Below are 12718 nucleotides of genomic sequence, written 5' to 3'. Positions count from 1 at the left end.
CTCTTTTTATTCATTTTTTACGGGATGTGGGCATCATTGGTTAGGCCAGCATTTATTGCCCATTCCTAGTTGCTCTTCAGAAGATGGTGATGAGTTGCCATCTTGAACCGCTGCATTTCCTGAGGTGTAGGTACCCCCACTGTGCTGTTAGGGAGGGAGTTCTAGGATTTTTCCCCAGGGTCAGTGAAGGAATGGTGATATATTTCCAAGTCAGTGCGGTGCGTGACTTGGAGAGGAACATCCATGTGATGGGGTTCCCAGGTATCGGCTACTCTTGTCCTTCTAGATGACAGTGGTCGTGGGTTTGGAAGGAAAACCTTGGTCGAAGGAACCTTGGTGAGTTATACATGCAGCTGCCACTGCTTAGTGGTGGTGGACGGAGTGAATGTTTATGGAAGGGGGAGCAATCCAGCGGGCTGCTATTCCTGGATGGGGTTCTGCTCCTTGAGTGTTGTTGCAGCTGCACTCATCCAGGCAAGTGGAGGGTATTCCATTATCCTCCTGACTTGTGCTTTGTAGATGGTGGACAGGCTTTGGGGGTCAGGATGTGAGTTACGCGCTTAGGATTCCTAGCCTTTGACCTGCCCTGGTCCAGTTCAGTTTCTGATCAATGGTAATCCCCAGGATGTTGATTGTAGCTGATTCAGCGATGGTAATGCCATTGAATGTCAAGGGGCGATGGTTAGATCCTTTCGTGTTGGAGATAGTCATTTCCTGGCACTTGTATGGCGCAAATGTAACTTGTCCAGGGTGGGCGGGAGGCTACCGCCTGCGGATGTCAACTGGGCTTGGGTGGTGGTGCAGAGGCGACAAGTGCCGTGGGCATCAGCAGGTGGACTGGCAGGCAGTGTCGGAAAAAGATTAATGACCTCCTTTGGTCAGCTTGGGTGAGTCACCTCCTCTGTGCTCCTGGCATCACTCCCATCTCTCACTCCTCATCCCCCGCCCTGCCTGCCCACCTTCCTGCATCCCCCTTACATCCCAACCTGCACCAAACCCCAACACCTGTATCGTCATCTTTCTCCCAGTGCTGTGCACACACAGGCCACCAGCTACAGAACCCCCACCCCCCGTGTAACTCGCATCCATAAGTCTCACCGTGTTCTTAATGTGTCCCCTCAAAAAAGATGGCCCATAATCTCCGGGAGCAGGAGAAGACCAAAGGGGTCAAGCCAGACCTCAGGGCCATCACCGCCACCAAGCAGAGGGTGATGGAGCTAGCCGGGGAGGTGGAAGAGAAGGCTAACTTCCAGAGGGAATTCGGAATGGGACAACCAAGTGAGCCCCTAATACAAAGCGATGTCTCTATAGCAAGTGAGTTACAGCTGTCCCCCAGACCACTTCTTCCCAAGATCTCACCATATGGTTTGTCCTTTGTCTTGCAAAATCAAGAACAGTTGAAAACGGCCCGTCTGGGATATCTCCCCCCCCCCCCCCCCCCCCCAGCCACAACAGCACACCCCAGAGGCCCAATCTGGGGAAAACATTCACGTCTCGGCACTGCATTTTTTGAGGGGACACACTAAGAACATGGTGAGACTCATGGACGCGAGTTACACGGGGAGGGGGGTCTGTAGCTGGTATAGCTACATTCATCTGCACTGTGAATGAATGTAAATGCTGGTTTTGTATGCCACTGCCAATGAGGGCCGCAAACCTCGTTATCTCCACCATCGAGAGTTCGGAGCATGGCATTCGGTTTGGCGCCTGGCGTGAACCTCAATTTTGGCTAGACGCCTGATTTTTCGTCTGATGGCAATTTGTGTTTCCGGCTTCAAAGGGCGGTGAATTTAGCCCATTACATATGATGTTTGGAACATATTTAGCTGTTGTATCTTGCCCAATGAGAAGGTTACCTTGTTAGCATTTATGACTGTGAAATGTGAGTATGAGACTGTTTTCAGATTGCAGCATAGGATGAATTTTAAACCCCAGGTAGCAAATGGCACTGCCCATCCAGTATCCATTTTAGGGGCTGGGTCTCATTCACATTTGATTGCAGCAGTTACGAACTACAACGACTCGTCCACAAAGTTGAACTCGACGTTTTGTCTCGGGCAGCAGACATTGGTAGTGTAAGAAGTGGGTGACAGTTACAAAGAGTGATGTTGGGAAGGGTGCAGGTAGACTGACATCAATGCTCCTCTTTGACCCACAAAAATCTTTAAACTAGAAACACAAACCTCCATGATGTATGTGGAGAAAGGCAAGGAATTCCATAGATTCACAACCCTTTGGGTGAAGAAGTTCCTCCTCAACTCAGTCCTAAATTTTGAGGCTATGCCACCTAGTTCTGCTTTCACCCGCCAGTGGAAACAACCTGCCCGCATCTATCCTATCCATTCCCTTCATCATTTTAAATGTTTCTATAAGATCCCCCCTCATCCTTCTAAATTCCAACGAGTACAGTCCCAGTCTACTCAACCTCTCCTCATAATCCAACCCCTTCAGCTCTGGGATTAACCTAGTGAATCTCCTCTGCACGCCCTCCAGTGCCAGTACGTCCCTTCTCAGGTAAGGAGACCAAAACTGAACACAATACTCCAGGTGTGGCCTCACTACCACCTTATACAATTGCAGCATAACCTCCCCAGTCTTAAACTCCATCCCTCCAGCAATGAAGGACAAAATTCCATTTGCCTTCTTACCTGTTGCACCTGTAAACCAACGTTTTACGACTCATACACTAGCACACCCAGGTCTCTCTGCACAGCAACATGCTTTAATATTTTATCGTTTAAATAATAATCCCGTTTTCTGTTATTCCTACCAAAATAGATAACCTCACATTTGTCAACATTGTATTCCATCTGCCAGAACCTAGCCCATTCACTTAACCTATACAAATCCCTCTGCAGACTTCCAGTATCCTCTGCACTTTTTGCTTTACCACTCATCTTAGTGTCGTCTTCAAACTTGGACACATTGCACTTGGTCCCCAACTCCAAATCATCTCTGTGAATTGTGAACAATTGTGGGCCCAACACTGATCCCTGAGGGATACCACTAGCTACTGTTCCATGTAGGATAGCTGGAAAATCGCTATCTAAGACCTTTCAGCCACAGTGAACTGAGGGGAGTGGAATTGTTTCGAATCCCCTCAGGCTGTATGAAAATGAAAATCGCTTATTGTCACGAGTAGGCTTCAATGAAGTTACTGTGAAAAGCCCCTAGTCGCCACATTCCGGCACCTGTCCAGGGAGGCTGATACGGGAATCGAACCGTGCTGCTGGCCTGCTTGGTCTGCTTTAAAAGCCAGCGATTTAGCCTACTGAGCTAAATCAGCCCCTTACATTGAATGTGTACAGTGAATATTACATGTATCACAATTGTATTAACATAAGAACATAAGAACATAAGAACTAGGAGCAGGAGTAGGCCATCTGGCCCCTCGAGCCTGCTCCGCCATTCAATTAGATCATGGCTGATCTTTTGTGGACTCAGCTCCACTTTCCGGCCCGAACACCATAACCCTTAATCCCTTTATTCTTCAAAAAACGATCTATCTTTACCTTAAAAACATGTAATGAAGGAGCCTCAACTGCTTCACTGGGCAAGGAATTCCATAGATTCACAACCCTTTGGGTGAAGAAGTTCCTCCTAAACTCAGTCCTAAATCTACTTCCCCTTATTTTGAGGCTATGCCCCCTAGTTCTGCTGTCACCCGCCAGTGGAAACAACCTGCCCGCATCTATCCTATCTATTCCCTTCATAATTTTAAATGTTTCTATAAGATCGCCCCTCATCCTTCTAAATTCCAACGAGTACAGTCCCAGTCTACTCAACCTCTCCTCATAATCCAACCCCTTCAGCTCTGGGATTAACCTAGTGAATCTCCTCTGCACACCCTCCAGCGCCAGTACGTCCTTTCTCAAGTAAGGAGACCAAAACTGAACACAATACTCCAGGTGTGGCCGCACTAACACCTTATACAATTGCAACATAACCTCCCTAGTCTTAAACTCCATCCCTCTAGCAATGAAGGACAAAATTCCATTTGCCTTCTTAATCACCTGTTGCACTTGTAAACCAACCTTCTGTGACTCATGCACTAGCACACCCAAGTCTCTCTGAACAGCGGCATGCTTTAATATTTTATCGTTTAAATAATAATCCCGTTTGCTGTTATTCCTACCAAAATGGATAACCTCACATTTGTCCACATTGTATTCCATCTGCCAGACCCGAGCCCATTCACTTAACCTATCCAAATCCCTCTGCAGACTTCCAGTATCCTCTGCACTTTTCGCTTTACCACTCATCTTAGTGTCATCTGCAAACTTGAACACATTGCCCTTGGTCCCCAACTCCAAATCATCAATGTAAATTGTGAACAATTGTGGGCCCAACACGGATCCCTGAGGGACACCACTAGCTACTGATTGTCAACCAGAGAAACACCCATTTATCCCAACTCTTTGCTTTCTATTAATTAACCAATCCTCTATCCATGCTACTACTTTACCCTTAATGCCATGCATCTTTATCTTATGCAGCAACCTTTTGTGTGGCACCTTGTCAAAGGCTTTCTGGAAATCCAGATATACCACATCCATCGGCTCCTCGTTATCTACTGCACTGGTAATGTCCTCAAAAAATTCCACTAAATTAGTTAGGCATGACCTGCCTTTTACGAACCCATGCTGCGTCTGCCCAATGGGACAATTTCTATCCAGATGCCTCGCAATTTCTTCCTTGATGATAGATTCCAGCATCTTCCCTATTACCGAAGTTAAACTCACTGGCCTATAATTTCCTGCTTTCTGCCTACCTCCTTTTTTAAACAGTGGCGTCACGTTTGCTAATTTCCAATCCACCGGGACCACCCCAGAGTCTAGTGAATTTCGGTAAATTATCACTAGTGCATCTGCAATTTCCCTAGCCATCTCTTTTAGCACTCTGGGATGCATTCCATCAGGGCCAGGAGACTTGTCTATCTTTAGCCCCATTAGCTTGCCCATCACTCCCGCCTTAGTGATAACAATCCTCTCAAGGTCCTCACCTGTCATAGCCTCATTTCTATCAGTCGCTGGCATGTTATTTGTGTCTTCCACTGTGAAGACCGACCCAAAAAACCTGTTCAGTTCCTCAGCCATTTCCTCATTTCCCATTATTAAAACTCCCTTCTCATCCTCTAAAGGACCAATATTTACCTTAGCCACTCTTTTTTGTCTTATATATTTGTAAAAACTTTTACTGTCTGTTTTTATATTCTGAGCAAGTTTACTCTCATACTCTATCTTACTCTTCTTTATAGCTTTTTTAGTAGCTTTCTGTTGCCCCCTAAAGATTTCCCAGTCCTCTAATCTCCCAGCAATCTTTATATGCTTTTTCCTTCAATTTGATACTCTCCCTTATTTCCTTAGATATCCACGGTCGATTTTCCCTCTTTCTTCCGTCCTTCCTTTTTGTTGGTATAAACCTTTGCTGAGCACTGTGAAAAATCGCTTGGAAGGTCTCCACTGTTCCTCAACTGTTCCACCATAAAGTCTTAGCTCCCAGTCTACCTTAGCTAGTTCTTCTCTCATCCGCTTGTAATCTCCTTTGTTTAAACACAAAACACTAGTATTTGATTTTACTTTCTCACCCTCCATCTGTATTTTAAATTCCACCATATTGTGATCGCTCCTTCCGAGAGGATCCCTAACTATGAGATCATGAATCAATCCTGTCTCATTACACAGGACAAGATCTAGGACCGCTTGTTCCCTCGTAGGTTCCATTACATACTGTTCTAGGAAACTATCGCGGATACATTCTATAAACTCCTCCTCACGGTTGCCTTGACCGACCTGGTTAAACCAATTGACATGTAGATTAAAATCCCCCATGATAACTGCTGTACCATTTCTACATGCATCAGTTATTTCTTTGTTTATTGCCTGCCCCACCATCTCGTTACTATTTGGTGGCCGATAGACTACTCCTATCAGTGACTTTTTCGCCTTACTATTCCTGATTTCCACCCAAATGGATTCAACCTTATCCTCCATAGCACCGATGTCATCCCTTACTATTGCCCGGATGTCATCCTTAAATAACAGAGCAACACCACCTCCCTTACCATCCACTCTGTCCTTCCGAATAGTTTGATACCCTCGGATATTTAACTCCCAGTCGTGACCATCCTTTAACCATGTTTCAGTAATGGCCACTAAATCATAGTCATTTACGATGATTTGTGCCACCAACTCATTTACTTTATTCCGAATACTACGAGCATTCAGGTAAAGTACACTTATGTTGGTTTTTTTACCTCTGTTTTGAATCTTAACATCTCTAGTTTTATTCCTTTTGTTATTACTGGGCCTATTCACTGTGCTCCCCTCAGTCACTGTACCTTGTACTGTCGCCCTTATGGATTTCTGACTATGTCTTCTCTGCCTTGCACTTTTCCCCTTACTTCCTTTTGTTTCTGTCCCTGTTTTACTACCTTCCAACTTCCAGCATTGGTTCCCATCCCCCTGCCACATTAGTTTAAACCCTCCCCAACAGCTCTAGAAAACACCCCCCCTAGGGCATCGGTTCCAGTCCTGCCCAAGTGCAGACCATCCGGTTTGTACTGGTCCCACCTCCCCCAGAACCGGTCCCAATGCCCCAGGAATTTGAATCCCTCCCTCTTGCACCATCTCTCGAGCCCCGTATTCATCCTATCTATCCTGACATTCCTACTCTGACTAGCTCGTGGCACTTGTAGCAATCCTGAGATTACTACCTTTGAGGTCCTACTTTTTAGTTTAACTCCTAACTCCCTGAATTCCGCTTGTAGGACCTCATCCCGTTTTTTACCTATATCGTTGGTGCCTATGTGCACCACGACAGCTGGCTGTTCACCCTCCCCCCCCCAGAATGTCCTGCAGCCGCTCCGAGACATCCTTGACCCTTGCACCAGGGAGGCAACATACCATCCTGGAGTCTCGATTGCGTCCACAGAACCGCCTGTCTATTCCCCTTCCGATCGAGTCCCCTATCACTATAGCCCTGCCATTTATCTTCCTGCCCTGCTGTGCAGCAGAGCCAGCCATGGTGCCATGAACCTTGCTGCTGCCTTCCCCTGGTTAGGTTCCTCAAAGTCTGGTATCAATGGGTACACATGCTGTGCAGTCACCATCCATTTTTATCTTAGAATTACAGGCTAGTTGATATCATCAGGCCTGAATAAGATTGGAATTGGGCTCTCACTGGAAGTAGGTAGAAACCAGGGCTGACCATACCAAAAACCTGAAAATAGTGGTTGGCAGAAAGAGAACATCAACAGGAGGGTATTAGTGATTTTTGGGGCACTACCTTTCCATTCTGATCAGGTGCAATGAGTTAAAATGAATGGTGTAAGCATTCATAAGGTGGTAGTATGTGATCAATCAGTTGTAACAACTTGTCTCGTCTCAAACTGCTATTTTCTTATTTTAGATGGGATTGACTACTCCTGCAATAATCACACTGAGTTTTCTTGTCAAACAAACTACCGTTGTATTCCTAAATGGGCGGTATGCAATGGCTATGATGACTGCCGGGACAACAGTGATGAGCAAAATTGTGGTATGTAAAGAAAAATGGGTACGTTTGAAAAATGTCACATCAAAACCCTTCAATGAATTACTTTTGGAGCACTGTGACTCCTAATCAAGGTGGAGGCAATTTGTAGCAATGACTTCTGGCAAGCTTCAATAAGATAGAAGGCCATTTCACATGTGTGTAGAGATCTGCAAAATTATGAGAGACATAGACAGGGTGGATAGTTAGAGGCTTTTTCCAAGGGTGGCAGTGTTAATTGCAAGGGGGCAGAGGTTCAAGGCGAGGGGAAAGGTTTCAGGGGAGATGTGCGGGGTAAGTTTTTCACGCAGAGAGTGGTGGGTGCCTGGAACATGCTGCCAGAGAATGTGGTGGAAGCAGGCACATTAGCAACATTTAAGAGGCATCTGGATGGGTACGTGAATAGGGAGGAAATAGAGGGATACATACCGAGTAAGGGCAGAAGGTTTATTTTTAGGTAGGGCATCATGGTCGGCACAGGCTTAGAGGGCCGAAAGGCCTGGTCTTGTGTTGTACTTTTTGTTGTTCCTTGTTTTTGCTGGTTTTGAATTGGGAGAAAATTTGAAGAACTTTGCTTCAAATTAAGAATATGCAAGTAAGGGCTGGGATTCTCCCCAAACCGGCGCCAAAGAGTGGCGTGAACCACTCCGGCGTCGGGCCGCCCGGAAGTTGCGGAATACTCCACACTTCCGGGGTCTAGGCCGGTGCTGGAGTGGTTGGCGCCTTGCCATCCGGTGCCAAAGGGCCTTTGTCAGTCGGCGCGAGTTGGCGCATGTGCAGGAGCGCCAGTGTGTTCTGGCGCATGCGCAGAACCGCTGGCGTGATCCCTGTGCATGCGTAGGGGATTTCTTCTCTGCGCCGGTCTCTGTAAAGCTCCGCCATGGCCGGCGCGGAGGGAAAATGTGGACCCATGGCATAGGCCCGCCCGCAGATCGGTGGGCACTGATCGCGAGTCAGGACACCATGCCCCCCCCCCCCCCCCCCCCCCCCGAGGCAGGATCCTCCCCCCTTCCCCCCCCCGAAGACTCTGCAGGTCGCCCTCACAGCCAGGTCCTGCCGGTATGGACCTTGTATATTTCACGCCGGTGGGACCGGCCGAAAATGGGCGGCCGCTCGGCCCATCGGGGCCCTGAGAATCGCCGGGGGGGGGGGGGCACTGCAGACCGGCACGACATGATCCCCACCTCCGCCAAAAAAACGGCGCCGGAGCGGCGGGGCGGGATTCACGCCGCCCCGGGTGATTCTCCGACCCGGCAGCGGGTTGGAGAATCCCGCCCCAGGTCTCAGTTCATGACTTGAGAGTTGGAATTTGCAACACTCTCGCATTGGGGCGTTGGAGCCTAGACTGCATTTGAAATTGCCCTGGGAGCCCTTAAATCTACAATCCAGCACTTAACATCAGAATTACACATGTCTATTATCATCATCTGCTGCTACTGGCAGACTGTGGGATGAGCTTCACTACTTAGCTGCCAGTTCTGTAAACCATGTCAGAAGATATAGGATGCAATCTAGCAGTCCCATTTGCCACGGGTGCAAATCACATTCTGGCCACTAATCACGCGCGCTGGCAAAACAGGATTTGCGCTGTCCTGATCTCAGTTTGTAATCTTCCTTGCCCCAGCGGTGACATGATCAGGGTCACGCGTTTTTCTGGGCATGAATTGAAATGCATTTTAATGTAATTAAATGGATTTACGCCAGGGCGTCCACCCAGGGCATGTCCTCGCTCCCCCACCCCACCCCCAAGTGGTGTGACATCACACCGGTGCAAATCACTATCGGGTTTTGAAAAGTGAAAACTAGACATCATAATGACTATGCCGGGGAGTGCAGGTGCATGGATGCCCTGGGTGTTGAGGGTCAAAGCTGAGCCCCTTGGCACTCTCACATACCCCATGGCAGTGTCCCTTGGTATATTACTCAGGGAGTGCCAAGGGCAAGTGCCCAGACAGTATCAGAGACAGTGCTGAGGGCAGTGCCAGGGTACTGCTCAGCTAGGACCCTCGCCCCCATGGGAGCTGTACTCGCCTGTGTGCTCCAGAAGGTTCTGGACGTCAGGTGTACGTTCTAAATGACCAATTGAGATTGGACAATCTAACGAGGGGCTATTAGGCATAAAGGCCTGATGATGATATTTAAATGTATGAAAATTGGGATCCTGACTTTCAGTGCCGGTATTCCTGTTATGTCATCGGCAGGCAGAAGGGACAGCTTATCAGGGATTTCCCACTAGCATAAAAGAAATTTTTGGACTCTCGGGGGATTTTCTGCCCCCATTCCCACCCTCCAAAAAACAGAACATCCCTCCCCATGGTATAAATAGTACAACTTTTAGCGAACAAAGTGGCCTTGGAATTCGCAAAGAGATTATCAGCATTCATCGTTATACCAGAGGAAATCTGACAGCACCTCTGGAGTATGCCCACATTTGCAATTAAATGTGAAAATCCAGAGGTTGCTGCCAGACATACCCTGCTCCTTCACAACACAAACTGCTGCAATCCTTGGCAATAGACTCAACGTTAAAATTAATGTAACGGCATTCAGTCTGATTGGTTGAGGAGCTTTTCTGTTCCTTTACTTGCTCCTAAATGCCACAAATCCCCTGTAGAGGGTGTTGTGTATGATTAGATGTTGGAACAGGAAAATTCATTGAGGAGGCCACAAAAGTCTGTGGGCAGCTGTTGAGGAGATGAAGGGTGAGTGCCATTCTTTCTCTCCTAACAACAACATCCAGGCCAATCTATGTATATTTCTGATTTTTTTAAATTTGAAAAAGAGTTTAATGCATTTAAAATTGCATGATTGGATAATGCTGCTGCACATTGGAATATCAATTCACATTGGGGAGAGTTGATGGGATGTAATTTGGGCCTTTGAGTTCCCGACCCTGTGTGGAATGTGTTGAATGTCCTCCTGGGATAGAGAAAAAGAAAACGAGAGAGGTTATTCTCAATTGAGCTTTTTCAGAATGAAAGTGGAACATTGTCATAGGCTAGAAACAGACTGGTCATTCTCTTCAGTGAGCCTTCATTACATCCCTGTTTTCACCATCAGCGTGTTTCTAACCAGTTCATTTTCTTATTACCTCAATGGCCCTTTCCCTACTTGGAACATTGATTGAAATTTTATTCCAGAATGGCAGAGTTCCTGTAGAATATCTAGAGAATTGGGGTGATTATTTTATACTTCCATTGTGCTCATTTAAACCTACCTACTAGTTTGAAAAGTGTTGGTGGTGTTATTATCAACTGCTATCTATGTAAAGTGTGTTCCTTCTCTGGTTTCTCCACCACCTCCACTCCAATCCAGATGGAATAGTTCTGCATGTTTTGTTCTTTATCTGAAGCATAATATGGAGATTATGAAGTAGTGTTCAGTTTTGTCTTGTGACTTCTGTAAGTGATTCAGCCCTGGAATTTGGATGATCATGGACAAGTAATATCAGGCCTGTTGGGTCCGGCGGAATTCTCCGCTCCCCACGTGGCGTGGGAGAATCGTGGGAGGGCCTCCCGACATTTTTTACGCCCCCCCTGGCGCCCCCGCGATTCTCCCCCCCTCTCAGAAAAATCGCCGCTCGCCGTTTTTCACGGCGATTCTCCGAGCCCGATGGGCCGAGCGGCCGGCCCTTCACGCCCGTTTCACCACGGCAGCAACCACACCTGGTCGCTCCATTTGTGAAACGGGCGGCGGATGCCCGTTTGGGGCATCCAGGGGCCCAATTGGGACGGGAGCACCGCGACTGTGCTCTGGAGGGGACAGGCCCGCGATCGGTGCCCACCGATCATCGGGCCTGCATCCAAAACGGACACACTCTTTCCCCTCCGCCGCCCAGCAAGATCAAGCCGCCACGTCTTGCTGGGCGGCGGTAGAGAAAGACGGCACCGCGCATGCGTGGGTGGGTGTCGTCTGCGCGCTGATGGCATCCGCGAAGCGCCATTCGGGCGTCATTTCCGGCGGCCGAGGTCGCGGCCGGGAACGACGGGTGCCCGCTCCTAGCCTCTCGGGTGGGGGTGAATTAGGTGCGGGGGGCGGGCCCCGAGGCCGTTGTGAACCTCGGCCGAGTTCACGACGGCCTTCGCGATTTTTGGAGCCGGCGGAGAATTCCGCCCCTTATATTTCAACCACTAATATTTTACCAAACTGCATACCCTTCACTTACAATGCAAAGAAGCAACACTGATCCATACAACCACAACAAACAATTTCATTTAGTATCAGACTAAATCAGTTAGATCTTGGTCTTTTATTACTAAGTGTTATAGGGATCTGGAATTTGCAGTAAAGCATTGCATATAGGACCTAAGCCAGGGGACTGAAAATTGCACTACAATCAAGTTTAACATAACTTGAATTATCCTTCTCTGCCACAAGAGGAAGCTCTAACACAATATAAAACTGTCTCTCATAATTTTACATTCGGGTTTCTGATTGTTCGGATGATGTTAAATTCTGGTCATGTCTTACTATATCATGCAAAAATTTGTATTTTATTTGCAGCCCCATTAATCACAGAAGCAAAATCTTAGGCTTGTTAGATATTAAGGCTGGTGCCAAAATTTCTCAGTCTCTGTTACAGTAGTAGCAGTTGCTGATAGCCACTAAGACTATTCTGCTGTAAACCAATTGTGTGATAACTATTGACTGAATTTCAAAACTATTTGACCATTACAGCCCATATATTATTTAAGTAAACGTGGGTAACTGAATGTCACGTCAATTGTTGAATGTCATTTGAATTTCTTTGTTCCCTGTCACAGGTCCTATAAATAATATGTATATATGAGTGTGTATCTATGCATATATTTAATATAGATATAATCAGCAATCCAGCAGCAAATTGCAATCAAATGTTTCTGAAACCAGTGCAATCAGGCGTCTTTACTGAACTTTATTTTTAATTGCATTAAATACATTCCTTGGGGGTAGCACCGTGGTGCAGTGGTTAGCACTGTTCCTTCACGGCATCGAGGATTTGGGTTCGATACCAATCCCGGGTCACTGTCTGTGTGTAGTTTGCACATTCTCCCTGTACCTGGGTGGGTCTCGCCCCCACAACCGAAAGATGTGCAGGGTAGGTGGATTGGCCAACCTAAATTGTCCCTTAATTGGAAAAAAAATGAATTGGGTACCTTAAATTTATTTTTAAAAATTTGTTCCTTGATACATTTTGGACTGGTAT

At 47.1% G+C, this 12718-nt stretch overlaps 1 protein-coding gene across 4 annotated transcripts in view; it reads left to right on the top strand.

Moving 5' to 3' along the window:
* lrp2a (low density lipoprotein receptor-related protein 2a) overlaps nt 1–12718 on the top strand; it is a 432071-nt gene that overhangs the window by 350550 nt on the left and 68803 nt on the right. For all 4 annotated transcript variants that reach the window (XM_038789773.1, XM_038789772.1, XM_038789771.1 and 1 more), the window contains one exon: nt 7411–7539. In XM_038789773.1, coding sequence (XP_038645701.1) covers nt 7411–7539 — 129 coding nt within the window. The remainder of the gene's footprint in view (nt 1–7410; nt 7540–12718) is intronic.

This window comes from Scyliorhinus canicula, chromosome 2, assembly GCF_902713615.1.
Source record: "Scyliorhinus canicula chromosome 2, sScyCan1.1, whole genome shotgun sequence".
NCBI classification, from domain to species: domain Eukaryota; kingdom Metazoa; phylum Chordata; class Chondrichthyes; order Carcharhiniformes; family Scyliorhinidae; genus Scyliorhinus; species Scyliorhinus canicula.
Note: the sequence above shows the minus strand (reverse complement) of the source record. Positions and strands in the feature narration are given on the sequence as shown.